The sequence below is a fragment of the Ambystoma mexicanum genome, chromosome 4q, assembly GCF_040938575.1.
Source record: "Ambystoma mexicanum isolate Mex_15411 chromosome 4q, UKY_AmexF1_1, whole genome shotgun sequence".
NCBI classification, from domain to species: domain Eukaryota; kingdom Metazoa; phylum Chordata; class Amphibia; order Caudata; family Ambystomatidae; genus Ambystoma; species Ambystoma mexicanum.
The window spans coordinates 538,469,816-538,495,729 of NC_090928.1; the positions used below are offsets into that span (position 1 = coordinate 538,469,816).

Sequence of the window (25,914 nt, forward strand, 5' to 3'; positions counted from 1 at the left end):
CAACCCCTGTGTATCGTGGCCTGCGCCTTTCGGTGGGAAAAGCAACGTCGCACCATCTTCCTTTGTTCTGCCAAGTCTGGGGGAAGGATCGGAGTATTGGGGGTAAGTTACAGAGTTTCTAACCTACCCCTGTACTCCCATTATAAGTCAATGGGCTTATGATAAAGCTTAATTCTGAACACTTTTGGCTTTGCTATTGCGCAAGACATCTGACTGTTGGGGCTACTTTTGGACATTAGTCTAACTTGAACCCTAACTCTAAGAACCCTTCGCTGTACCCCAGAGACCCTACCTGCATTCTTTCCTGCTTCCTAACTTCTGTGGAACTTTAACCTGAACAATTGGGCAAACGGCCCTAGGCTACTCAGGGCTGGACATTTTTAGTTAGGGTGTCATCTCTGTGGACCATGAGTGTATAATATGTATAATACTTGTCTAACCTTTCATTTGCAGGAGTTTCTGATGTGTATTATGGCCTATAACAAAGTGAATGTATATATGTATTTAGTTTGATAGCTGTGTGTGATACGTCTACCTGCTAGTAGTCATTTTTCTATAGTATGTTTTGGCCATAAATAATAACTGTATTTTTATACATCCTGTCTTAAGTTTTATCTGTGATTCCTATTGTGTGCCCTCATTGTGGACCCCTTACAAGCTCACCACCTCTGAAGAATTTAGCCTAGACCGCCTGTCACTGCTACCAAAACTGGTTTGGCTACAGCTTCTCAGAGTTGTTCCTGTCACAATATAGGTTGGCATTCTATACATGAGGCCAGAGTATAGAGAATCAGTCCTAACAGGGGGTTCACAAATGGAGGGAAAATTGCACCTAAGGGAAATCTTCCCTGACGCTGTGGGGTGATTTTAATCCAGTGGCCGACGCAGCATTAGATTGGTGGTCTGTGAAGGGGGAGGCCTGAGGGTAGCGCCCAAGAAAAACACTGAATTTCTGAACCTTCTGTAAGACTACTACTGGGTAGACATTTGCCGGGGTCATTTTCCAGGACCCGGGGGCTATGCATGCTTTTCTCCCCTGCACCAGTCGTACACTAAGATAGACTTGCTCCTCGTCTCGTGAGGTAGGGAGGGAGAGGTGAGGGGACCTAAAGTCGAGGTGGTAACTTGGTCGGACCATGAGTTAGTGGTGGCAGAGTGGAAGGTGGCGATACAGCGGCGGCGGCGGCATTCGCATTGGAAGTGCAATGAAATACTGGTGAGAGATCAGGTGTTCTGGGACTTCTTGGGGAAGGAGATAGGGGAGTATTTTGAAGCCAACGACAATGGGTATGTGCGCATGGCTACAATATGGGAGGCAGCCATGTTCAGGGGATTACTCATCGCGGAAGGGGCTCGGAAGAAAAGGGAGAGGGGTCTGGATGAGGCCAGACTTTGAGTGGCACTGAAGGCTTTAAGCGTCCAACTAGTACAGAAAGGCACTAATAGGGGGGGATTCTGGGAGAGATGAGGGACAGGAGACAGGTACTCCATTCAGTGTCGATAGGTGAAGTGGTTAAGAAGATAAGTTTTACGCTGCAAAAGTACTACGAAAGAGGCGATGCAGTCAGCACGTTCCTGGCAAACAGGGTGAAAGGATACATGGCAGAGCAGAGGGTGGACAAGGTACGCCAAGCCGACGGGGGAATGGTGGATAAAGGGGGGAACCTCTCTGCCCAATTCGCTGCTTACTATCAGCAGCTTTATGCCAGGCCGTGGCGGCATCAGGTGAGGAGATGCGTGCCTACCTCAGTGGTCTATGGCTCACCAAGCTCTCAGCGGCAGAAGGGGAAGCGCTCAAGGCAGAGGTAACGTAGAAAGAGGTGATGAAGGCGATTCAAAAGCTAAAAGCAGGTAAGGCACCCTGCGAGGATGAGTTCTCTATGGACTTCTGTAAACAGCATCAGTCATTAATGGCGGCTCCCCTGGCCACGCAGTTTAACTCCATTGTTGGTGATGGCTCCATATTACTGACGGACTTTACTCCAGACTTTAATAGTGGTGATCCCAAAACTAGGCAAGGACTGTACCAATTGTGCTTCGTACAGGTCCATCTCCCCATTAAATGTGGACGTGAAAATATTTGCAAGGGTACTGGTGTCTCGCTTGGAGTCCTGCCTCCCCTGGTTGATTCATGCAGGCCAGAGCGGCTTCATTATGCACAGGCATGGGGCCGATAATATGCGTAAGACTCTCCACATCAACACACCTGTGGTGGCAACAGAGGGGGCCCGACTGTTGGCCTAAGACGTGGAGAAGGCCTTCGATCAGGTGATTTGGGTCTTCATGGGGAGGCCCTCTCGTCCATAGGGATATGCCCGAAATGGAGGGGGTGGATCGCCTTTATATTCCTACCCATCAGCCAGCGTGGTGGTGAATGAGAATACGTTGCAGGTCTTCCCATTGCAGCAGGATATATGACAGGGGTGTCCGCTCTCCTTGTTGCTCTATGCGCTGGTTATGGAGCTGTGGGCCGTGGGTATCAGGGAAGATGAAGGAATAAAGGGGTTAACATGCAAACTCGGTCTCTTCGCAGACGATGACCTGCTATGAATCACTTAGCCGGTGCAGTCGGTGCCATGAGTACTGGAGAGTTTAGGGCGATTGGGGCGGGGGGGAGCTATCTGGCTTCAAAGGCAACCTGGAGAAATCGGTAGCCTATTTGGTGGGAGGGTTGTCAGCGGTAGAAAGGGAGTACATCAAGGGGTTGCCGTTTCAGGAGCAAGAGGATTCCTTTCGATATCTGGGAATACGGGTGTCAAGCCACTATGGGAGCCTCTGTGCAAATAATTACCTGCCGTTATGGTTAGGGGTATGGAAGGATATGGTGAGGTGGGCAAGGTTGCGGCTCTTGTGGATGGCTCACCGAAATTGTATTAAAATGGTGGTGTTGCCGAAATTCCTGTTCATGTTTCAAATGCTCCCGGTAGTGGTCCCGAGATCGTTCTTTGAGGACATTAAGGCGGCGCTGTTGAAGTTTCTATGGGCAGGGGCCAAGCATAGGATCGCCTACGGGACATTGACCCTACTGAGGGAAGAGGGGGAGTGGGGTTCCTGGACCTCTCGACATATAAGGCAACCCAACTTTGTGTCATGGTGGACCATCTCGACCCAAGCTCTGACCAGCAATGGGTGGCGATGGACAATGCGATTTTGGCCCATGTCTCACTGGGGGAATGGCTATGGGTGCCCAGGTTGAGCATTCCGAGGAGGGTGGTGCACCACCCAGTTCTGCAAGTCCTGTGGTCCTTTTGGAAGGGAGGGGGGGAAGAGTAGTTGACTATCCACGTGGCCATCACCTCTGAGTGTTATTCGAGCCCCACTGCTGCGAGACAGGGTTGAGGACCTGCTGGCGTTCCAGCTGTGGTATGAGGTGGGCCTAAGTAGGGCTGGGCAGATGTGGGAGGGAGGGCTTTCATTTCACTGGGGAGATTAGAGGAATTCCTGCTGTTGAGAAAGTTATCAGTGTTTCGCTACCTACAATTGAAGGGAGCCCCAATTGACGGTCAGTGGGACAATAACCTGCAGAGGGAGTTGACTGAATTTGAGTGCATCCTTATCACGAAGACGGGCTCTCGGGGGCTTGTTCCTCGGTTATACAAGGCTATACTGTTAGCAGAATCCAGGGACCCACTCCCAGCCAGGAACAGATGGGGGTGGACTTGGGGAAGGACATTGATGACGCCTTGTGGGCGCTGCTGTGTATGAGAGTCTCACGCTCAACGGCGTCCCTGTAGTATAGACACCAGGCCCTGAAATTGGCATTCCCCAGCCGTTCGATTAACTTGTTGATTGTGGGTAATCAGATAATTATCAAAGACTGAGATGGAATTCAGTCTTCTGAAATTGATACAGAATCTCTAAGAAATTTCAGGTTTGACCCCAAGGACGATCGAGGGGGACGAGGGGCTCTCAGAGGGTTCCAACCCCCTTGTTGCAGCATTTTTGTTATTGCTTACTCCATAGTTTTTTTGTTTAAACCTCAGGAATTCGAATAAGATTTCAAGTTGACTAACTGCCCAGGAGAGATTCAGATTGAATGGAAGACATTTTTAACTCTCCTTGATTCTTCTGAGAAGGTTTCAGGGAATTTAATCAGCAAATCCTGGCGGTCCCTCTGTTGCCTCCAAGGTTCTCATGGAGACATCTATAGCTACCCTGATTTTGAAGCAAGAGGGTTGCCATGGTTGACAGTAATTTATTTTATGGGGTCTGCTTTCCAAATCTTTAGTAGCTTTATAAGGTATATTTGTGTCTTTTGTCTTCTATCGTGGAGGGAGACCAGGTAATTATGGAGACCTTTACCCTTGAAGCTTTTTTTGGCCCATACCACCTGGAGATAATTTTATTCTCAGAGTTTGGTAATATGACTAACACCTGGTCACATACCAAGAAAGGTCTAGCTACTTCCTGCTGGTCATAATTTTATTTTTGTTGTTCTTGCGCCTTTGAAAGATGTCTGTTAATATTTTCGTGCACCGCCTTCATGTGTGATTTTTGACTTGGTGGCCGCTTGGGATATAAGTAGCAGAGCCCTCTCTTTCTCCTCCCATGTTTCCTTTGACATTTGAATATATCCCATGTTTCTCTGCCATATAAGATCTCTAGCAGGGAATATTTTAATGAAGATTGAGGTGTTTTTTGGACTGCAAAGAGGGCTCTTGGCTTACTGATAAACCTCTTTCTCTGATCAATTCAATGCTGTCACCAGATCCTGGATTCTATTTAATGGAGATGTTTAAACCTAGGTCTACAATGGCTTCCTGTTGCAATCTGCCCTAGCATCACCTCAGACATATTAGCCCTAAGATTAGATTATGACAACAGGGCCTACCTGCACCTTCTCAATATATACACTATGATCACTTTGACATAGCTGCGTGGGGTCTGCAAATACTCCAAACATAATCTTTAGTAAAACAGGCTTTAACACAAAATAACTCCTGCAGGGGTTAAAAGTTAAACACAAAGGGTCAAGACAGTCTTTTGCCAACAGTTCCACCAGTTCAAGGGTCTCCTTCTAAGATTCATCACATTTCGGGGTACGTCCACACCACAGTCCCTATGGTCATTTCTCCAAATGTCGTCCTGCTTGTCTTGTGTTGATTGGGATAAGACCATCTCCAATCCTTCCTACAGGTTCTGTGGACATAGGTGTATCTCTGGCATGAGTGATAGGAACAGCTAAGGCTTTTCTTCTACTTCCAAATACAGCTAGCTGGTTTTGCCTGTACCCATTTCCATAGAAGATCTTGAGAAGGCTGTATCACCTTTTTTCCTAGGGCCTTGATCTCTCCTCTCTGTGCCTCCTTCTCTACTGTTCCTAACACCCTTTATGCCACACCCCATGCTCGATCCTCTGCACCCCTATGATCAGGTCTTTAACCCTAACCCTGGTCTTGGGCTAAACATGCCCTCCTGTTCCTTCCTTCCCCTGCTAACTACCACCTTGCTAGCCTCCTGCATCTCTTTCTGTGTTCCATTCTCCTCAAAATGACTTCTACCAACCAGACCATTCTGCTGACTCCCAACCTCCCCCAGTCTTCCTCCAACCCCCTTCTGTTGTCGTCATCCTACCCCCTTTGTCTTCCTCCACCATCTTCTCTTGTCTTCCTTCAACAGTCTTGCAGTGTCATCTTCCTCCCACCTGTTTTATCTCCTGTCTCCCTTGCATCTAGATGCAGCTCTCCTGCCAAGGCTCTTAAAAGGTCAATAGCATTTTTCCACAGCATGTAACTAACCACTGCCCATTGGTAAGTGGTGTTGACCTGGAGATCTTTCCAGTACAACCCTGGGCCATTGTCCACTAGCTTAGGACGGTCCCTGAGCCCTACAGTCAACCCACATGAAGTCCCCATATGAAATTAAGGCAAGTAGTCACACCACAAGTCCCCTGTGCTGACTAGTGTGAAAATGCATTAGACTGAATATCTTAACCAACAGATGCGTTTGCTCCTCCGGGGAGTTAAGGCTTCGCGTTTTCCATTTACATGGGTGCACTTTGGAGTCCATGCATTGTTTATGCTGGCCACAAAGCTATGAAATGTCATGCCATGATAGCTTAGGTCTATCTCAAAGTACTTGGATCCTAGAAAAAGATTGCAAACATGGTTATTCACTTATCCACTCAGGGACCAGATCCCATTGTTGGCCATATTCTGTTTTACTGCACTTTTGCAACAAATCTACAATAGTACTGTTTTTACACTCAACACAACTATGAACATAACATATTTCTGGGGCATGTCCTGGTACTGCTAGTGATGTTGTCCTGTCTGCATTGGTTTGATATATCCCCAGAATATTTTCCTTGTGTACTCTGAGCTGCATTACACACATGTCCTGTATAATTGCCAAGTATGTACAGGACTGATTTAACTTGAGTCTTTTGTTAGCTGCTATATTAACTCGCGGAATGTTGAATAAACTAATGCAATCTTGTTTTGTGTTTTGTAAATAGGAAAATCCTTTGGAATTCTTAGCTCTTTTTCTATTGAGAAAAGGTAGCAAGAACAATGAATTCAAAAAACACATTTTCTTGACTGAATTTGACTCAGAAGAAACACTCAGTACGTTGCTGCAGGTAAAAGTTACCTTCTTTGTAGCTGTTTTATTTTAAATCATTGATGTTATGCAAGTTATCTGATGTTTACCTGTTGGTGCTGTATTCTGAATCGATTTCCCATTAAAAGGAAACCAACTTGTTTGCAATAAATTCTCTAAAGGTACCTGTGACCACTTACTAGCTTTTACGTTTTTGTCTCTGAAGAGTATCTCAACTCTGGTCGTGATTGTAATATCTGCTCATTTAGAACATGTTATTCCTGTTGGGAATTTCCTCTGTAAAAGGGGTCCTCTTTTTGAGAATTACCTCGCCACTTAAAATTATTTTAATGTTGTGGCACCATTATGCAAGATCTGGCTTTGCCATTTCATACAGAAGGATTATTAAAGACTGTTTTTCCTGAGATTCCAAGCAAAGTGGCACAATGTTCTCTAAATCCATTGTTGATCCACATTCATGATAAATGGTAATGTCGTTATTTCAAATGCAGATGATTGTTTGGGTCCTTGGCTCAATGTTTGTCCTCTCCTGTGGCCACTCCAGAGAACTTGTACACAGCTATTTTGTGAACTAATACTTCCCATTAGAAAGCCCTTGTTGCATAAGCGACCAAAAAAACGTTTGGACACAGCCCGCTCCACAAGTCTATGCCAGGATGCAAAGCATTTTATCAACATTCTGGCTCAAAGACCAACAGATCAAAGAATGCTTCCTTCACTTCCCTGACGCACACCTGGTTTGCATGTCGGCAGGGAAGCTGCAACAACTACAAAACCGCTCGTCTCATACTCCCATATTAAATACCACTCGCATGAAACAAGACCCTTTCCAGGGCACAGTCATAGCAAAGCAAGATGGGAGGAGCAGTTATCAACAAGGACCCCTTATGAATTTCAGGATGGTAAAATGCACTTTTATAGGTTTGGCTGTCCCTGCCTACCATTTAGTACTCTCCCTTGAGCCAATTAGAACTACCCAATCCCAAGGCCCCACTAGTTTGAAGACACAGGTACAGGCCCTTACAGGGAGCCAGGCGCAGGGGAGGGGCTAAAGGGCTATGTAAGCACACAACCTCACACTGTCAGTGTGAGTGTTTAATGCAAGTTTTGGCAGGCAATTGGGGTAAATTGGAGATTATGGAGAAAGGAGTTTGAAGGAAGCTGGAGGCTAGTGACCAGAGTGAATTGGAGTTCAGAAGAGCAGAAGGATGTGGGAAGAGAATATCAGGTAGAGGAGGTGGAAGCAACAAATCAGAAGGAGGTGGAAATGAAGTAACAGGTGGACGTAGGATGAGACCATCAGGAGGAGTAGGTGAATGTCCAGAGAAGGTGGCAAGAGAGCATCATGAGAAGGAGTGTAATATTTTTTATTATATATTTCTATGGCCCAAATCTAGATCAGGAGCAACAGAGTGCTGTAGAGGTCATAGATCAAAACAGTAGTAGTGCCCAAACTCGCAATAATAATTACACAAATAGACACCACAATAAAAAGTGTTTTGCTCTATATAGATATTAGTAATAGGTATTAGCAGATCAAATTAGCAATCAATTAAAATACAAATAAAACGAGCAGTAAACAATAACTCAATTACCAATAAGCCTGAGTAATCACAATAATCAGCTGATCGGTCAATGCATATAAAAGTCATTGATGTGCAAAAAAGATTCTAGCAGCAGTCCCAGACAGCATTAGGTAATGGCCACGCACCCCAGTTAGACCAAAACTGGGGAAGAGCCTAAGTCTCGTCCCCCAGTAGATCCTTAACACGCTTCCAGACACAGTACAATGCCAATTGGGCAGAAGTTGATTTAGTGTTCAAGTTATATTCCCAAAAAATGTTTTGGTCTTAATAGATTCATATGAATAGACCAAACCGCCCAAATTGGTCATATAAATGGGACCCAGTTTAACACACTCAGTCAGAACGTGTTTCACAGTTTGCAATTTATGTGCAAACCCACAAATGCAGCGATGTCTCTCCTTCGTGTCCAAGCACAATTGGGAACCCCAGACAGATAGCAGTGGCAGTTCATTAATGAATAACTGCAATAAAAAAGTCTGACCACAGGGGCTGGCCATAACAACAGGTAAGGCTGCAGCTTCCTATACAAGTGAGTTACCATAGAGATAGCATTGTAACATTTCAATCTCGCTATATGGGAATAGTTATTATACCAGTCCCATCTATTGAGATTTTTCTCAAACACTTGTCTCGTCCTGTCATAGGACTACCCAGCCTCAAAATTGGGGTACCACTCCATTTTTTGCAAAAAGATCTTCAATCAAACTAGTGTAAATTCATCCTCCTGTGGCTATTTCCTTTGCATAGTTGTCACCAATGCACTTTAATAGCCCACATACAGGAGTCATTAGTGACTTTATATAAATTGGCCCCCTCTACCGAAGTACCAAGCCTACAAAGAGTTCAGACCAACCCTAAGCGTACGATTTCGACCAAACAAGAAGGCCAGAAAATTCCTTCTATACGTTTCAACCATGTTAAATCATGCATTGCCAAGGCCTCAAGCCTGTACAAAATCGCCAGGCAAAAGCACTGTTTATATAATTGGATCACTCCTGTGAATGAGAACTCCACCTGATCTCTGACCACTTTGGATATTTGGGCGGATAAAGGTGCACAGAGGGGTGAAGAAGGTGGAGAAAGCTAGAGGTGAAGGAAACGCAGAGGACGGTGCTCAACGGAGTGAAGGAGGAGACTGGAGGGGTTCAATACAGAACCGGAAATATGAAAATGAGGCTGAAGGACACAACATAGGTGAGGAAAGGGAAAATAATCTGTTATATCATCCCAAGAGTTTTATCTTTCTGTGGCAGAGCATATACGCCTAGCTGAGAAACTCTGCTTTTACAAGCAGACAGTGGAGGAGGCCCAAAGACACCTGGTGGCATTATCCAAAAGCAGCAGAGGAAGAACCTAGTATGATGAAAGGCACAGAGGGGCAGGCTACAGAAACACATGAAAAGGCAATAATGAGAGACTCAAAGAGATATAAAGGGACTGGAAAGGAATACACCACACTACACTTGAGAATACAAGTCCCAAAGAAGATAATTCTGACTTTGAACTCTGTTGGTAAAATAATAAAATAAAAAGTGTGTAGGCTCTAAGATCTGCGCTCAGTATCTTTCTGTGTACAACTTTACGACAGATGATATAAGAAGTGTGATGCACAAAGGCTCTTAAGAAAGCCTGCTCACTGCTTACCTAACAGACGTTCCTAGTGGTATGTACCTCCCTTATAGCCTGAGCCCCCATAAAATCCACCTGAAAGGTTGCCAGCTGTGTTTTGTATAGTGTGGACAGGGTCAACATCCCAATATGGAGAGCTCTCGTAGCCACTGGTTTGATAATGGCTCTTCCCAAAGAGATCTGTGGGAGGATGGAACCAAAATCTGGCCTGGCGGTGAAGCATGCTCTAGATGTTGGGGCTAGAGTGGTTGACAGAGGTTGTTGAGGCAAAGTGGGAGTCTGTCTGTTCAACCATGGATCAGAACTATTTTCTATTCATTAGGGAGACTCCATAGTCCAACTGATATTAAACTGAGCCTCCATGCTGACACACAGGAGCTTTAGAACCTGGTTGACACTGAGTGAGTTGAGACAAGGTTTGGCTCCTTGTATTTACCCTAGAGTCTTCTTGTGTGATGGAGCTGGTGAGACTAAAGCCTCTCCTCCTAATCCCCATGATCAATCGGGGAACCGGGGAGGACACCTTAGAGCTTGCAGTCACCAGGAGGAGGGACCTCCCTCCATATGGGCCTGCCTTTGACTCTCCATTTAAGACATCTTAAGCAGAAGGGGGAGGTGGGTAACAGGTCTCAACTTTGTAGGAGGGGGTTGCTTTATTTTGTGATAAACATTAACAAATAAGATGGTGCCTTGGCCATCCAACTGTTGGTTCTACCCCAGTTTAGAAGAGCAGTGCTTAAAAAGAGGACTCATCAACAGGATTCCAAGACTGAACTTTAGTGAACACAACCTCACATAACCAAACTAGAAGGGTGAATACTCCCATTACTCTCTCCTGCTCAACCATAGCATAACCTGTGGGGAAACATGTGTTGAGAGATGAAAATATAAGAGAGATGAAAGTATTATGTGTATGAAAATAATACAAACCAATTTTTGCTTTGGAAGAACATGAAATTGTATGGAAAATAATACAAATCATTTGAACAGAACAAGAATAAATTAAACCTGAATACAGAAATTAAGCCTGAAAGTGCGGTTTTTCTTTTCTGAAGTTACTGTGATCGCACCAATGGTACCAAGCTGGTATTAAGATTAAGTCTGTGTCCAAAACCTATACTTGCCCTCACAACTAAAGCTAAACAATGTGTAGGGATGGCTTTACCAAAAGAAATCGTGTTCCAAATAAAGTTCTGAGCTTCTTTCAGCTCTTGGCTTACTTTCCAGCCCCCCTTCCCCAAGTTCAAGACAGTTCCACAAAGTCTCTCAGGGTTCCCTTCCCCAAGTTTAAAACAGTTCCACAAAGTTCAAAATAAAACAGTTCACCAAGGATTGGGATCCTTCCCAACCTTCTTACCAGGGTTACTTTACCCCAGTTCGCCAATACACGTTTGTTATCAGACAAGTCTCTTCCTGTACGTTTTCATTGACTTGCTCCTCTTGACATAAACATCCTCGACTACTCATGTCAGTTACTTTTCCATGTAGGGCACTCGGTCTAGGCTCAGTCGTCAGACCACGCGGCCCACCTATCGCAGGTCATGCAACCCATACCCCTTTTCCATCTGAATTATCACTGCTTTCCCTTAACAGTGAAGAGTAATTCTTGCATCAGTTTTACTTCCTTCTCCTCTTCTCCCATTACTGGTGGCACCAGTTGTGATGTCCTCTTGGCCTCCTTCCACTCCTCTAAGGCCATCATTAATGTCTACGCTAACAGGACTGTCTTGGTCCAAGGCCCTCAGGCCAACCTTCACCTCTTTGACAGACGCTTCCCATGCCTCATTAACTTCCTTTCCTCTCCTGCTGTCCCCCCTCCTCTGTCCTCGGCTACCTTGCCTCTACCCTCCCTCCCTGCCCCTTCTCTTGCTCCTTCTTCTACACCTCCACAGGGCGTACCTCTGATCTGTACCCCTCCCCGGAAGTCCTTCAAGGATGGCAACCTTCTCCACATTGCCACTCTTAACTCTCACTCTGCAATCAAGCATTCTTCTGATATCTGTCACCTTCTTGAGGAACTCGACCTTGACGTCCTCGGTCTCACTGAGACATGGTTCACGGCCAGCTCTGTCACCAGCTTTGACACACTCCTACCTGACGGCTACAAGATCCTCTCCGTGCCCAGGCCCAACCGTGCAGGGGGGGGTGTAGCCCTTATCTTCCCTGAGTGGATTCCTGCCACTGTCACTCCTATGCAGTCATACTCCTCTTTTGAATGCCTTGTCTGCCGTCTCTCTCTCTCTCCTAGCCATTCCCTTACCGTGGCTACAATTTATCGGCCACCTGGTCAAATCTCCTCCTTCCTCTCCGAGTGGGCTGACCTCTCCTCCTCACTCCTGTCCTCAACCACTCAACTCCTCTTTCTTGGTGACTTCAACATCCACTTGGATGTCTCCTGTCCCCCCACGGGACTCTTTCGTGACCTCTGCGACTCTCTCTCACTCTCTATTCTCCCATCTGGGCCTACTCATTCTGCAGGGCACACTCTTGATGCTCTGATCTCTTCTGACCTTCCCCTCTTCGTCCCTCTCTCCACTCCTCTCTCCTGGAGTGATCACTTTCTCCTATCCTCCCACATCACCCTCCCTAACCCACTGACAAAGCCACCCTCACCACTGCCACCCACCTTCTCGGTCATCCGACCCATGAAGCGCGTGTCAGTTGAGGCTTTCGCTGCCTCCTTCGCACCCCCTCCCCATTCTGCTGACTCCCACCATGACACTGCCCTCTCCATGCTCCACTATGCTATATCTGATACTCTTGATATCCTTGCCCCTGTCATGAGAATCCGCCTGAAGCCTAAAGCCAAATGTAACTCCTGGTATGACTCGGAGCTCATTACCCTTAAACGCAAGTGCAGGGTGGCAGAGAGGAAATGGCGTGCTTCATGTTCATCCTCTGACAAACTGGCCTGCCGCTCCAAAGGCAATACCGTCCCTCCGTTCTCTCCAAAAAGAGAGCCCTTATCCAAGCCCGCATCTCTGCGGCATCTAACAACTCGGCCGAACTCTTTAAAATCTGCAAGGAGCTTGCCAACCCTGCTGCAGTCTCTACCTCTCCTGTCCCCGACCAGGCCCTCTGCACTGCACTTGCCTCTCACTTCATCTCTAAAACTCAGGACATCCTGTCCTCACTCTCCTCCTATCACCTCCCTCCCTCTCTTCCTGGCTCTTCCTCTGGCCCTTCTACAGCCACCCCTCCTCCCTCCATCTCTGCCTTTCCCCTTTTCTCTGCTGATGAGGTTTCCAGACAAGTCCGATCTATGAAAGTCTCATCCAAACAGGTTCACCCCTATTCCTCCAAAACTATCAAGGACCACATTGACGCCCTGGCTCCTGCCCTGGCTGACTTTAGCAACCACTCCTTCGCCTCTGGAGTCTTCCCATCCCCCCTTAAGCACTCCCTTGTGCACCCTCTTCTTAAGAAACCCTCTTCTGACCCCTCCTGCCCGGCTAACTATCGCCCAATCTCCATCACTCCCTTCCTGGGCAAGCTCCTGGAGAAACTGGCCATCTCCCAGCTTAACCTCCATGCTGAATCTGTTGGCAGTCTTCATGACCATCAATCTGGCTTCAGAGCTGCCAGAAGCACGGAAACTGCTCTCCTGAACATCCGTGAGGACCTACTCTTGAACCTTGACGCCAACACTCCGTGTGTTCTCATTCTGCTCGATCTCTCTTCTGCCTTTGACACTGTCAACCATGCCATCCTGCTCAACCATCTCCGTGATAACCTGGTTATCACTGGTCAGGCTCTGGCGTGGCTGACCTCTTTCCTCTCAAATCGACCCTCCCAGGTCCAACTGGGGTCCTTCCTCTCTGACATCTTTTTCTCCACCTGTGGTGTCCCCCAGGGATCAAATCTCTCCCCCTGGCTGTTCAACCAGTACCTGGGACTCCTTGCCCACCGCATCGCCGCTCTCTGCCCCAACTTTCAGTGCTATGCGGACGATACCCAGCTCATTTTCAGGCTACCCTCTGCCTCCTCCTCTCCTTCCATCATCTCTGACTGTCTGTCAGCTATCCAGGAATGGTGTGCCGCCAATGACCTCTGCCTTAATGCCAGTAAGACTGAGATTCTACTCATCGGCACACCCACTCCCTCCTTCCCTACAGCTCTCTGGCCGGCCTCTCTTGGCCCTCTTCCTGCACCTACCTGCACGGCAAAAAACCTCGGGGTTATCTTCGACTCCACACTCTCCTTCTCTCCTCATATATCTGACGTCTCTAAGAAGTCACACTACCAGCTGCACCTCCTCAGAGGTATTCATCCCTTCCTCTCCTTCCCCCAGAAGCTCACTGTCTCACGAGCCCTGGTTCTCTCAAAGCTGGACTACTGTAACAGCCTCTATCTTAATCTGCCTGCCTCTACTCTCCGCCCTCTGCAACTCATCCAGAACAGAACTGCGAGACTTGTCCTTGGCCTTAAGCCCAGGGACCGTATCTCTCCAGGACTGAAGTCTCTACACTGGCTCCCAGTGGCTGCGAGGATAAAGTTCAAAACCCTCTGCATTGTCCACAAGGCCTTCTGGGGCCTGGGGCCTAAATACCTTCAACTCTCTCTTCCTAAATATCTTCCTTCCCGAGCCTTTCGCTCATCCGTCTCCAACTCCCTCTGGGTCAGCCGCTTCTCGAAGCAACGAGCTGGGGGTAGATCTCTCTCCGCGGCAGGGGCCTCCCTCTGGAACAGCCTTCCTGCCTCTCTGAAACTTGAGGAGAACCACCTACGGTTCCGGAAGCACCTCAAAACCTTCCTCTTTGCTTCTGCTTTCTCTCTCCCTCTCCCCTGCTAATTCTTCGCTGAATCTGCACCGAATCTGCAACTGGGCCACTCTCGCCGACCTCGGTCCTGGGCCCAGCCACTCTGCACTTGCACTGCCTCGCTGGCAACCCCTGCTCTGCGGGACTGTCTCTGTATCCCTACAGCCCCCGTTCCCAGCACTTGTCTGCACTTACCTTGCACTTGCCACCAGCTGGCCCTATTCATTTTATTATATATACTTACCTTGTACTGCACTTGCCCCTTCCCCTCCCCTTGCGCTTTGTCCCTTCCCCTGCACTTGCGCAATCTGAATGACACCTGGCCTAGTAGGATCGTTGTCTGTCTTCCCCCGTTTCTCCCTCCCTGCCTCGTCGCGCCTTGAAACACTTGAAACGCTTGTGTATAGGCGCGTTACAAATGTCATATCATATCATATCCAACACTTGCTTGTGGCTAGATTGGCCACCATTCACTTAGTTATGCTCTCAGTATTTCTCTGGCTCCTGCCAATACAGGTCTCCTTCTAACCTGCAGTCCTTTAACCGCTTGACTTGTGTCAACACTCTTTGCACACCCTTTTTGGGATTTGACTTGCTTTGCTAATACTTGTATTTCAGTCATTTCATTCTGTGGTACTTGTCACCTGCACAACGTTGCTTTTATTTAATTCAGAATATGCTAATTTTCTTTCTTTTAGTGTGGCATTCAAAATTGCTTATTCAGTCATTCTTGTTACTTGTTTTGCTTCAATAAGGCTTTCAAATTGTTCAGTATTCAAAACTCACATGTTTAGGAATGCTTTCAGTTCGTTCAAGTTCCTTGCCTCGGTATTCAAGTGCTTATGACAGTTTCTGTAACATTTGTTATTCATGAAAGGCTTATTGCCGGTTTTCAGAGCGCCTCGGTGTGAGTGCTCCCCTTTGGAAATCACCGGCTTCAGACAGCAGCTCCTGTTGGCTTCACTCTCGTCCTTGCTTGGCTTTCCCATCTCCAAGGTCTCTGGGCTTCTCTCACGAAGGGCAGGGAGAGTGACACTTGCTATCCCAGGGGTCTGTGGCGTCCGGAGCGCTTCGGCGCCCTGCAGCTTCTGCTTGTGCCTGACACAGAGGGGCCACAGGACTTCCCGGCCTTCTCTGGGCCTTCCCCGGCGTCTCTGGTCCTCTCCCGATACAGCGTCCAACACTTGTGTCTCCCTCTCCCGTCTCTCCGGTGTGCCAGCTTCCAGCTCCAGCTGGCTCCATACTGATGTGCAACCTCTCTTGCTGTGAACAACCCACATTTTTATATCTGTTGGGCTTACTAAGTAGCCACAGGTGGTGGTCATTTAGTCCAATTGCCTGACCATAGTTTAAGGAACATGTCTGACCTTTACAGTACTCTGAGTTGCCTCTTCCTCCTCCCTGTACCATAGTGTGTTGTATGCTGGGGAATGTGGGGAAATGTATTACAATAGCCCATAAAGGCCAGGGGAGTGTTAGGCTGGTCTTCATAAGGGAAAGGGGGATACCATGTCTCATTATTACCCTTTTCCTTTTCACCTCTTTCTGCAGCTTTTAGATTGATAATATCATCTGCTGTTAGCCTGATCAGAGGGAAAGGGGTAACAATAACCCATGATTATGCCTGTGGTTAACAGGTTTATCCTGGACTGCAAAGGTGGAATACTGCACCTCTCCTACGGGTGTTCTCTCCCCAATCCCTAAAGATCCTCCACCCAGGTGATCCTTCCTTGCTTCTCCACCCCCAGGGTTGGGCTCCAAAAGCGATGGCCTTTCCCTGGCCACCTGAGAAGAGCACCCATGGGGAGTAGATGTGAGAACGCCCTCTGGTTTCTCACAGGGCCTAAAGGCAATTGCTCCCCTTCTCTGGCTAATCTTCAGGGACTTCCTAATTAATTGAGAACCTGAGCCACAACAGTTGGTTAGGAAGCTCTGTGTTGAGGGTTCATTCGGAACCTGAGCAATGAGGTTTCATTCAGAGGCTGAATCTCAGGTGTTTATTAAGACTCGAGCTACAAAGGTTCATTGCGTGTTTGAACCTGAAGGGCTCATTGAAAGTTTGAGCCAGGAGTTCACATTGAGACTCTGAGCCAGCAGAACTCATTGCCATGTCAGGAGTGCCCATTGAGATGTACGAGGCTGTGGCGGGTTCTTGAACAATGAGAGCCAGTGACTGGCTTGAAACCCTGCATATTACCCTTGGTTGGAAGCTAGGATAATAAGGACTGTAGTCTGAAAATCCACCCTGGAATGACTAGAAAATAAATGTCATCTGGATGATGTCATCAGGATGCCAAGTGGCACCCGCTAGGCCAACATTTGCCAGACACCACTATGGGAAGGTCCCTTGCCTTGTGAACTGTGAAGTAACCGCATACCAGACCTTGGTGGAGGATTGTTGGGTCTCCGAAACCAGTAGAAACCATCATATTGTGGATGTACTGGTCGGGGCAATTCGATTGCCCCGGGGTCTGTTAGTCAAGGGGGCACGTCTCTGTCTCCCCTGATCGAGTTTTGGCTGGCGGCAGTGGAAACTACTTTTTATATTCGACCGCGAATATTTCCCTATGGGATGTTCCCATTTTTCGAGGCTACCAACTTTAATTATTTAATTCTCATAGCCTCGAACATACCACCGGTTTATTTAATGAATATTAATTCTCCGGTTGGTATTGTTTGCCAAGACTCGATTCTAAAATGGTGTTTGTGTTCTCCTCTGTGACTCCAACCCAAGTCGAGCCCTTTGTTCCACTTTTTGGCGGGCTTTTCCACAGAAGCCTCCAAAAGTGGTGCCACTCTGTCTGGGTACCACAGTGGGTGTGGGAGGGGGTTTAGGCACCCTGGACTGAGTTACCTTGGTAACTCAGGTGGCACTATTGTGCGATTGGCCCAAGTGGTGAGCCGGCCGGCTCACCACTTAGCATGTTTGAGTGACAGCTAGGCTGAGTGAATGAAGGTTTTCTGCATAAAAGTAGGACTTTGGGGACTGGAACTTCAGAAGTCGCCACAGGACCTGAGAATCCGACGAGGGAGAAGCTGAGCCGACCTACCACGACGACACCACCGGTGGAGCCCTGCAGAACCGACTCACCACTTCCCGACGACAGAGAAGATCTCCCGGCTGGAGAGGCTTCTTCCCCTGACTGGTGGGCACAACCAGTTTTCCTTTCTTTCTTCGCACCCCAGCCCGGTTTGTGGTCGAACTGCCCGTGCCAAGCACCCGGCAGCCGGATAGCCACTCACCACTGAACCGCGAATCACCGGACCGCTCCTTGTACCTGAGAAACTCTGCGGCTGGTTTCTTCCCTGGCAGTGCAACGGACTACTGTCTTCCTCCACAACGGGATCCTCTCTTCCCCCGGACGAAGCACTGACTTGCACCCGCTGCCAGGAACAACTGCCCCCGCTGGAGCGTTCTCACCACTTTAAGGTACCGTCTCCGCCAGGCCTCCCTTTCTAAAGATTGCTACAAGGTAATAATAACTCCTTAACCTTCTGGACTGGGCTGGCCGCCTTGACCCTCTAACTGGTCCCTTTCTTTGGTCCAACTCCTTTTTGAACCTTTTCAAGACTTTTGTGCACTGCAACCGTGTGACCTTGGACAGATTTCGTTTCGATCCTCTTAAAGCGGATCCAGCCTACTGACTCTGCTGGTTTTACTTTGCCTCCTCTCTTGTTATGTTCTCGTAAAAGCGTTGGGATCGGTTTCAACTTGTTCTCTGCTTTTCTCTCCCTTTTTAAAACGAACTATTAGAGTGCCATCTACGTTAAGCGCTCACCGCTGTCTGAAAATAAGTGGGGCTTTACTTAGGACTTGTCTAATATTCTTTTAAGGGAGTGTATATCTTTTAGTGACCGTGTTTTTGAATTGCTTACTATTAGTGCCTGTGTGTTTTTCTAGATGTGGTTTTAAATAAATAATTATATCTCTTTTACACCAAGCTCTGGTCAGTGTTTACTTGTTCTATTGTGTGCTCTTGACCTATTGGGAATACTCTGTGTACTGCCTAACTCTTCTTGAGGGAGGTCTGACTGCTCAGCCACAGCTACCAAGTGAATCTGTGTGGTACAGACTGCTACCAAGTGGGTTTACTGCCAAACACCTGTAGTCCTAAATCTTTTGCAGTGGTCCCAGAGGGAACTGCACAGGTTTCTGCCTAACACATGGGAAGTGTTTTACATTTGTATTATTTTTATTGGTAGAGAGCTGATGCCTAAGTGCTGTACAAAAGCAAGTAAGTTCAATAACAAATGGAACATGGTTAAAGTACAAATGGTTATAATAGGCCGGGGATGAGATTTTAGGTAGGAACCTAAAAGGGGAAGGGAGGATGAAGAGCGAATAAAGGAGGAAGAGGGTTCCAATATTTAGGAGCAAGAAGTGCAAAGGAGCGGAAACGTGATTGCATGCATGGTGGTCTGGGCACAGAAAGGAGAAAGTAGGACTGAGATTGAAGAGACTGAGGGGGGTAGAAAGAAATGATTGAATATAAGGTGGGGCGAGGCTGTTAGGGAGAATTCTCTGTTTAGGCTGAATTTCCTAACCTAGTGAGTCCCCCAGCAGCTTTGCTGGATTTCTGGAGTTTGTTTTTTTCCATCCTGCCAAGAGTGAGACTCTTTTCCTCCCACTCTTGGACATGAATGTGTGTAATTCCTTTGAATGTCAATGTGTTCTATGGGCTATGGGGTCTTTTACTCCATAGGGTCTCATATGTTTTTCTATGTGTGTTACACCGCACCCTACGTGCCGTAACACTGGGGCGTCCTAGCGGACCTCCACCATAGACTCCATACCCGGGGACTGACTACTGTCTCCCCGGGCATGTAAAGTCACCATTGGCTTTACTAGACCTAAATTTACTAACAGAACTAGTACAAACCATCTTATTATGGACGTGCTAGTAGGGGTAATTCGATTACTCCTGGGTCTGTTACTCGAGGGGGCACTGTCCCGTCCCCCCTTGTCGAGTTTTGGCTGGTGGCAGTGGAAACTACTTGTTATGTTCGACACCGAACATAACCCTATGGGATTCGTCCCATTGTTGGAGATTGATACTTTTCCTCGTTAATCTCTAACGTACCACCGGTCTACTTATTTTAAATAAGTTTATCGAATGGTATTTTCTGCCAGAACTTGGTTTTTAAAATGGCGTCTGTGTTCGTCTCTGTGACTCCTAAAGCAAAGGTTGAGCCCTTTGTTCCACTTTTTTTTTTTTTTTTAAATAAAGTATTTTATTATTATCATAGTATTACAACAATCATAAAAACAAAAACAAATCAACATAAGGACTATCATGGTCCGTCTCAATCAACAAAGGCAGTACACATATCAGCTGTGGTCCAGAGTCTTCCTCAGTACATATATCGGCGTGTAGTACATAATACCCATTGCACGCTCCCCAGCATGCAGGAGGGAGTCTTAGTTCGCTTCTTCTTCCCACCTATCCCAAATTTTCGAGGCTTTGTTGGGACAACCCCTTGCCAAATAGATCCTATGCTCCATCATGGCGCACACGTCCATATCCATTGTCGGGGGGTCAGGGGCTCCCCATTTCTGCGCTATATTACGCTTGATCAGCCCTGCTGCCGTGTGTAAGAGCAATCGCTCCCACTTGTTAGCTTCAATTTCATTAGGTATTCCCAGGAGTAGGGCTTTTGGGTCCAGTGGTATGGTCCGACACAGGACCCTGGAGAGCTCCCCACAGCATGCACTCCAAAAGGCCTGTATCCGGGGACATGCCCACAAGATGTGAACAAAGGTTCCTTCCTCCCCCCCCCGCAGCGGAGACAGTTTGGGTTTGGGGCCCTTTTCCAGCCGTATAGTCGCGTCCTAGGGTAGTATACCCGGTGCAGTATCTTCAACTGCACCAGTCGGAGCCTAGAGGAGATAGCAATCTCTCGAGGGTGCATGAGGACTTGTATCCAGTCCTCCGGATCTATTTCTCCCACATCTGCTTCCCATTTCGCCTTGAGCTCATTCAGTTCGGGGGTAGCAAAGGAGGGCATGGCGTTATATAGGATGGAAGTGCATTTGGTGGGGATATACGCTGGTAGGATGTTGCGACCTATGGGGGTGTAGTCCGGTAGCCTTGTGTCAGCTGTTAAGTGGGTTCTTAAAGCGTGGGCTAGTTGTATGTAGTGATACCGTTCCGTATTAGGGATCTGGAAGTGTGACTGTAGATCTTCAAATGAGGCCAGTTTCCCATTTGTGAGCATATCCCCCACTCGCGTGACCCCTGCTTTCACCCAGTTGGGCCATGGCTCTAGTTCACGGGACGCAGCTAGATTATTATTCTGCCAGAGAGGTTGTGCGATGGTAACTTTATTATCCCACCCAACGAACCGGTGTGCCTGTCTCCAGACCATAGTGAGGTGCGTTGTATTTGTGGGTGGGGAGGTTCTCGGAGGGGCTGATAAAGAATGGTCAGCGGGTCTGCATTCTGTATAGTGGCCATCCCAGCACGTATGTGAGGTAGGTCCCGATTCCCGTGAAGCAGATCGTTAACTACAGCCAATTGTGATGCCCAATAGTAGGTTTGGAGACGGAGGACTCCCACTCCCCCCTCCCAGATCGATCTCTGAAGGGTGGTTAACGCTATTCGTGGTTGACCTCCCCCCCATATAAGGTCCCTGAGAAGTGTCTCTGCTAGGTGAAACTCTGAGTCTGGAATTCTGTGTGGGGCATTTTGAAGGACATAGAGGTATCTGGGAAGGGTAATCATTTTAAAGAGTGCCGCTCTACCCATGAGGGTCAGGGGGAGAAGTTTCCAGTGTTGGACATCGATAATGAACCGGTCTGTGATCGGTCGGAGATTGTGTTCAACATAGCTTGTCAGATCCCCGGATATCCAGATTCCCAGGTATCGAAAGCCTTGTCGCTCAACTCGGTACGGGCACTCCTGCGGGATAGCCTGCTCTCCACCCTTCACAGGGAAGAGAACTGATTTATCCCAATTGATTCTGAGTCCGCAAAATTTACCAAAGCGGATGAGCAGCTGTGTTACGATGGGACAGGATCGAGGCGGGTCTCCCAGGTATATAAGGAGGTCGTCTGCGTAAAGAGACGTACGGTCCTCATAGCCCTCTGCCCAACCGAACCCCGTCCAGGCTGTGTTTTGGCAAAGCCAGATAGCGAGTGGTTCAATTGCAAGGGCAAACAAAAGGGGGGAGAGCGGGCATCCTTGCCGCGTACCTCGGCCCAAGGGGAAGGATCGAGAGGACCATCCATTTACCCTTACCTCCGCTTGGATGTTAGTATAGAGTAATTGTACCCATCCTATAAAGATTTCCCCGAATCCCATACGGCGCATAATCTCCCAAAGGCTATCCCATCGAATCGAGTCGAATGCCTTTTCGAAATCGATTGCCAGCAGGGCCAAAGGTCCGATTATAATCGGAGATCTCTCCATTGCCAAATGGAGACGGCGCAGATTCATCCGGGTCGATTTGTGGGGCAGAAATCCGCATTGGTCCGGGTGAATCAGGGTGGATGTAACCAGTTGTAGCCGGTTCTCCAGGAGTTTTGCGAGGACCTTGGCTTCTCCATTAATCAATGATATAGGTCTGTAGGAAGCATATTTGTGTGGGGGTTTGTCAGGTTTGGGTATGACCACGATGGTCGCTTTACATAGGTCTGGTGGGAGAGTCCCTTTTTCCCGGGCGGCAAGAAATATTTTGTGCAGGGGGGCCGCCATTTTGTCTGCTCCTAGCTTTTGCCAGGTTTCAACGGGGAATCCGTTCGAGCCCGGTGTTTTCCCCGACTGGAGCTGAGATAGTGCCTCTGAAATCTCGGCCTCTGATACGGCGGAGTCCAGATGCTCCCTCTGCTGCACGGAGAGCGTCGGCAACAATAGCTCGGCTAAGAGGGATGGGTCTAGTGGAGAGGCTGGGGCTCGGTACAAGTCTGCGTAGAACATCGAGAAGACCTCCGCAATCTCAGCGTCAGAGTGATAGCTGTCGCCCTGTGGTGTGACTATTTCCCGGACATGGCGTTGTCCCTCGTCTCTCTTCTGCAGCCAGGCGAGCATTTTGCCCACTTTGTCCCCTAGTTCGTATATTCTCGCTTTAGCCTGCAAGTGGGCCTGCTTAGCGTCATCCATCGCTCTGTTCCGAAGACGCTCTTGGGCGCGTTGGAGGGAACGATGGGTGTCAGGCGTGGGGTCGGAAATATGTTTAGCCTCCTTGTCGCTCACTTCCTTCTCGGCCTCCAGTATCTGTTGGAGCCGGGTGTTCCTTTTATGTGTCGTCCAGGAGAGGATTTCGCCCCTAAGCACTGCTTTGTATGCCTCCCATACTGTCACGGGGTTATCTACCGATTCTTCATTAATTTCAAAGTATTCGGCGGATATTTCCTCTAGGCGATCTATCAGCTCCGGGAACCCCAGGTAGTAGCTATTAAGCCTCCACGTTCTGGGGGGGAGGGCGCCCTGCATACATATTTCCATCGAAAGCGGTGAATGGTCCGAGATGCCCCGAGGGAGCAATTCTGCGGACATTGCCCTATAAAGGTCAGTGTGCGATAGAAGAAAATAATCCAGTCTGGACATAGAACCATGGGCACCAGAGTGGAACGAGTATTCCCTAACATCGGGGTGTAGCTCCCTCCATACATCCCGGAACCCAAGGGCAGATGTAAAGTTGGCTAATTTGGTAGGGGTATCTGGGTTACGATTTCGGAGGTGAGAGCGGTCAGTGTTGTTATTCATGGTGTCATTGAAATCCCCCCTAGGATGTATATGTCAGGGTGATGTTTACCTATAAGGGTGGTAAGGTCATCCAGTAATTCCTGTCCCAGACCCGGTGGAGAATAGATCGAGACAATTGCCGCCTTTTTACCCCAGATCGCTCCCAGGATGAACACATATCGGCCCCTGGGATCTTGTTCTACGGTATGCTGAATATATGGTATACTTTGTGTATCAGAATAAGGGTGCCCCTGGAGCCCATTGTGTATCCCGAATGAAAGGTAAGGCGATAGTTAGTTCTTTGGAAAAAGGCACAGTTTACCCCAGCCAAGTGGGTTTCCGTAAGGAGGGCCACATCAGGGGAATCTCTATTTAGGAATTGCATGATAAGGCGCTGTTTAATTCCTGACCCCATCCCATTCACATTCCAAGTGAGGAGTTTCAAGGACTTAGTGTGCTGCATGAGGGATGTGTGAGTTTGTGTAGAGGATATTTACTACGTATGATGGGGATATTCAGGATATAGCGATTCATAAGAGATGGCGGTATATTCTTCGCCTGTACTAAGGAAGCAGGGTTGCCTCGTGGAACAGTGCAAGACGCCCCTAACAGGGGACAGTGAGTAGTTCGGCCCATGAGCAAGTGGTAGTCCTGAAGTAACCAACAAAAAATTTCTTAAACTTTCCCAACACACCCCCACCCCATACTCCACCCCAACACGAAGTACCTGTCGCCCAAACATGCTGATCCTTCAACTTAAGGAGTCAGCTCAAAAACCAGACGCTTAGATAGGGTCGAAACCAGCAAGAGAAAAAGAGGGGGGTGGGGGGGAAGAGAGGTTTAACCAGGGGAGAGTTCAGACTTTTCCCCAGAGTTCCCATCTTGCGCCCATCGTCGACTTCTTCCATGGTGGGTAGATTGCGCGTCGGTATATGCGGCGCAGTCGGTACACCCTCGTGTGTCCCAGCAGTGTTCTAAGGTCCTCGTAGGGGACTATAGATAGTTCATTCCTCTTCTTGTTGTGCCGGTGGCTCCGGGATCTCCTGTCCCCCCCGTTCTGGGTGTCTCCTCGGGGAGGCCCGCCTCGGCCCCGGTCGGGGTTGTCCTCTCGGTCTCCTTGGTCGTGCAGTCCAATCGCCCTCTATGTGAGCCTCTGCCCACTTCCAGGCGTCTTGTGGGTCGGTGAAGTGGACAGTAGTGCCTTTATGATAGATCTTAAATTGGGCCGGGAAGAGCAGGCCGTATTTCACGTTCATCTGAGCAAGTTCTTTCTTGAGTGGCTCAAAGGATTGTCGTGCCCTCTGCACTTCTCGGGTATAGTCCGGGAAGAAGGCGATTCGGGAGCCGTTGTAAGTGATCGTCCCCTGCGAGCGTGACAATTGCAGAAGGGCATCCCTGTCGCGGTAATTGAGCAAGCGAGCGAGTCCGGGGCGGAGCGCCCGGGAGCGTTTTTCCCGAAGGTATTCTATGAGCCCTCTCCACCGAGAAGAATTTTGAGAAGGATTGGGGTTCGAAGATGTCCACGAGCCATTGCTCCAGGAACAATTCCGTGCATTGTCCCTCTTCCCCCTTCGGCAGGCCCAGGATGCGAACGTTGTTGCGGCGGGACCTTCCCTCTCCATCATCCACTCTCGCCTCCAAGGTTTTCAGGCGGTTCAGGGCTTGGGACAGCTGACGGTTGATCCCGCCGATGCTGTCCTCCGCCTCAGAGATGCGGTGTTCCACGACTCCTGTTCTAGAAGTCAGCTTCTGCAGATCGTGGCGTAGGAAGGAGACATCTGCCGCCATGCTGTCTATTTTGGTCTCCATGGAGGAGCGAGAGTTGGCGATGGCCGCCATTACGTCCCGTAAGGAGAGGGATTCATATCCCGTGGAGGAGTTTGGTCGTGTTGCAGGGTCCGCCGGGGCCGGGGTGGTAGCGACGGCAAACTGGTCCATGCTGCTCTGTGTAGATGGTTTCTTGTGCTTGTCTTTCCCCATGTTCTCGGGAGTAGTGGGGTGTCTGCTACGATGGAGCTGGAATTATTGTGTGTATGCCGTTGGAGTGGTCGTACCCCCCGGTATGTGGGATGGTGGCTGTGATGGGGTATGAGCTCCAAAAGCCTCCTCCACCAGGGCCTAGGGCTTATATGACGAGAGTACTTTGAGGCCCAGCGCCCTTTAGTGGGCCTCCACAATACGTGTTGACCTCCGGTGCTTCTAGCTGTGCACCCAAGCGGGTGGCGGTCCCCCCTTGGCTGGTACGGTACAGTCCTCAGCGGACAGGGCTCGATCACTTACTTCTAACGCGGTTTGCGGTCGCGGCGTAGTGTCCCAAAGTGAATATGAGTCAGGAGGCAGGAGCCGCACACCACTGGGACCTCAGGAGGGCCGCCATTTTCCCCCGCACTTCTCTCACGGATCGGATCCGTCCGGGCGTCTCCCGGGTGTTGGCGGGGCTCAGCCGGTGAATAATCTGAGATTCGGCGGTGGAGGAAGAGAGGATGGTCCCGGGCGTCCACCTCACGTTCTGTCCCGTACCCCACCGTGGCCTCTCGATCAGGCGGAGGAAGTCCGTCCCCAGACACCGGTGGCCAACTTGGTCGCGTAGCTCCGCTGCCGGGCTTCGGCAAAATGTGGATTTATCTCCGTCGTCTGGGCAGGCAGGTGCCACCACCTCCGTCAATCCGAGCCCGCAGCTTTATGGGCTCGGTC

The 25,914-nt window shown here is 48.8% G+C and overlaps 1 protein-coding gene across 1 annotated transcript in view; it reads left to right on the forward strand.

Annotated features, from left to right (window-relative positions):
• Positions 1-25,914, forward strand: part of ECT2L (epithelial cell transforming 2 like) — a 2,055,529-nt gene that overhangs the window by 1,032,109 nt on the left and 997,506 nt on the right. The window contains exon 14 of the mRNA XM_069608104.1: positions 6,458-6,580. Within this exon, the coding sequence (XP_069464205.1) occupies positions 6,458-6,580 (123 nt within the window). The remainder of the gene's footprint in view (positions 1-6,457; positions 6,581-25,914) is intronic.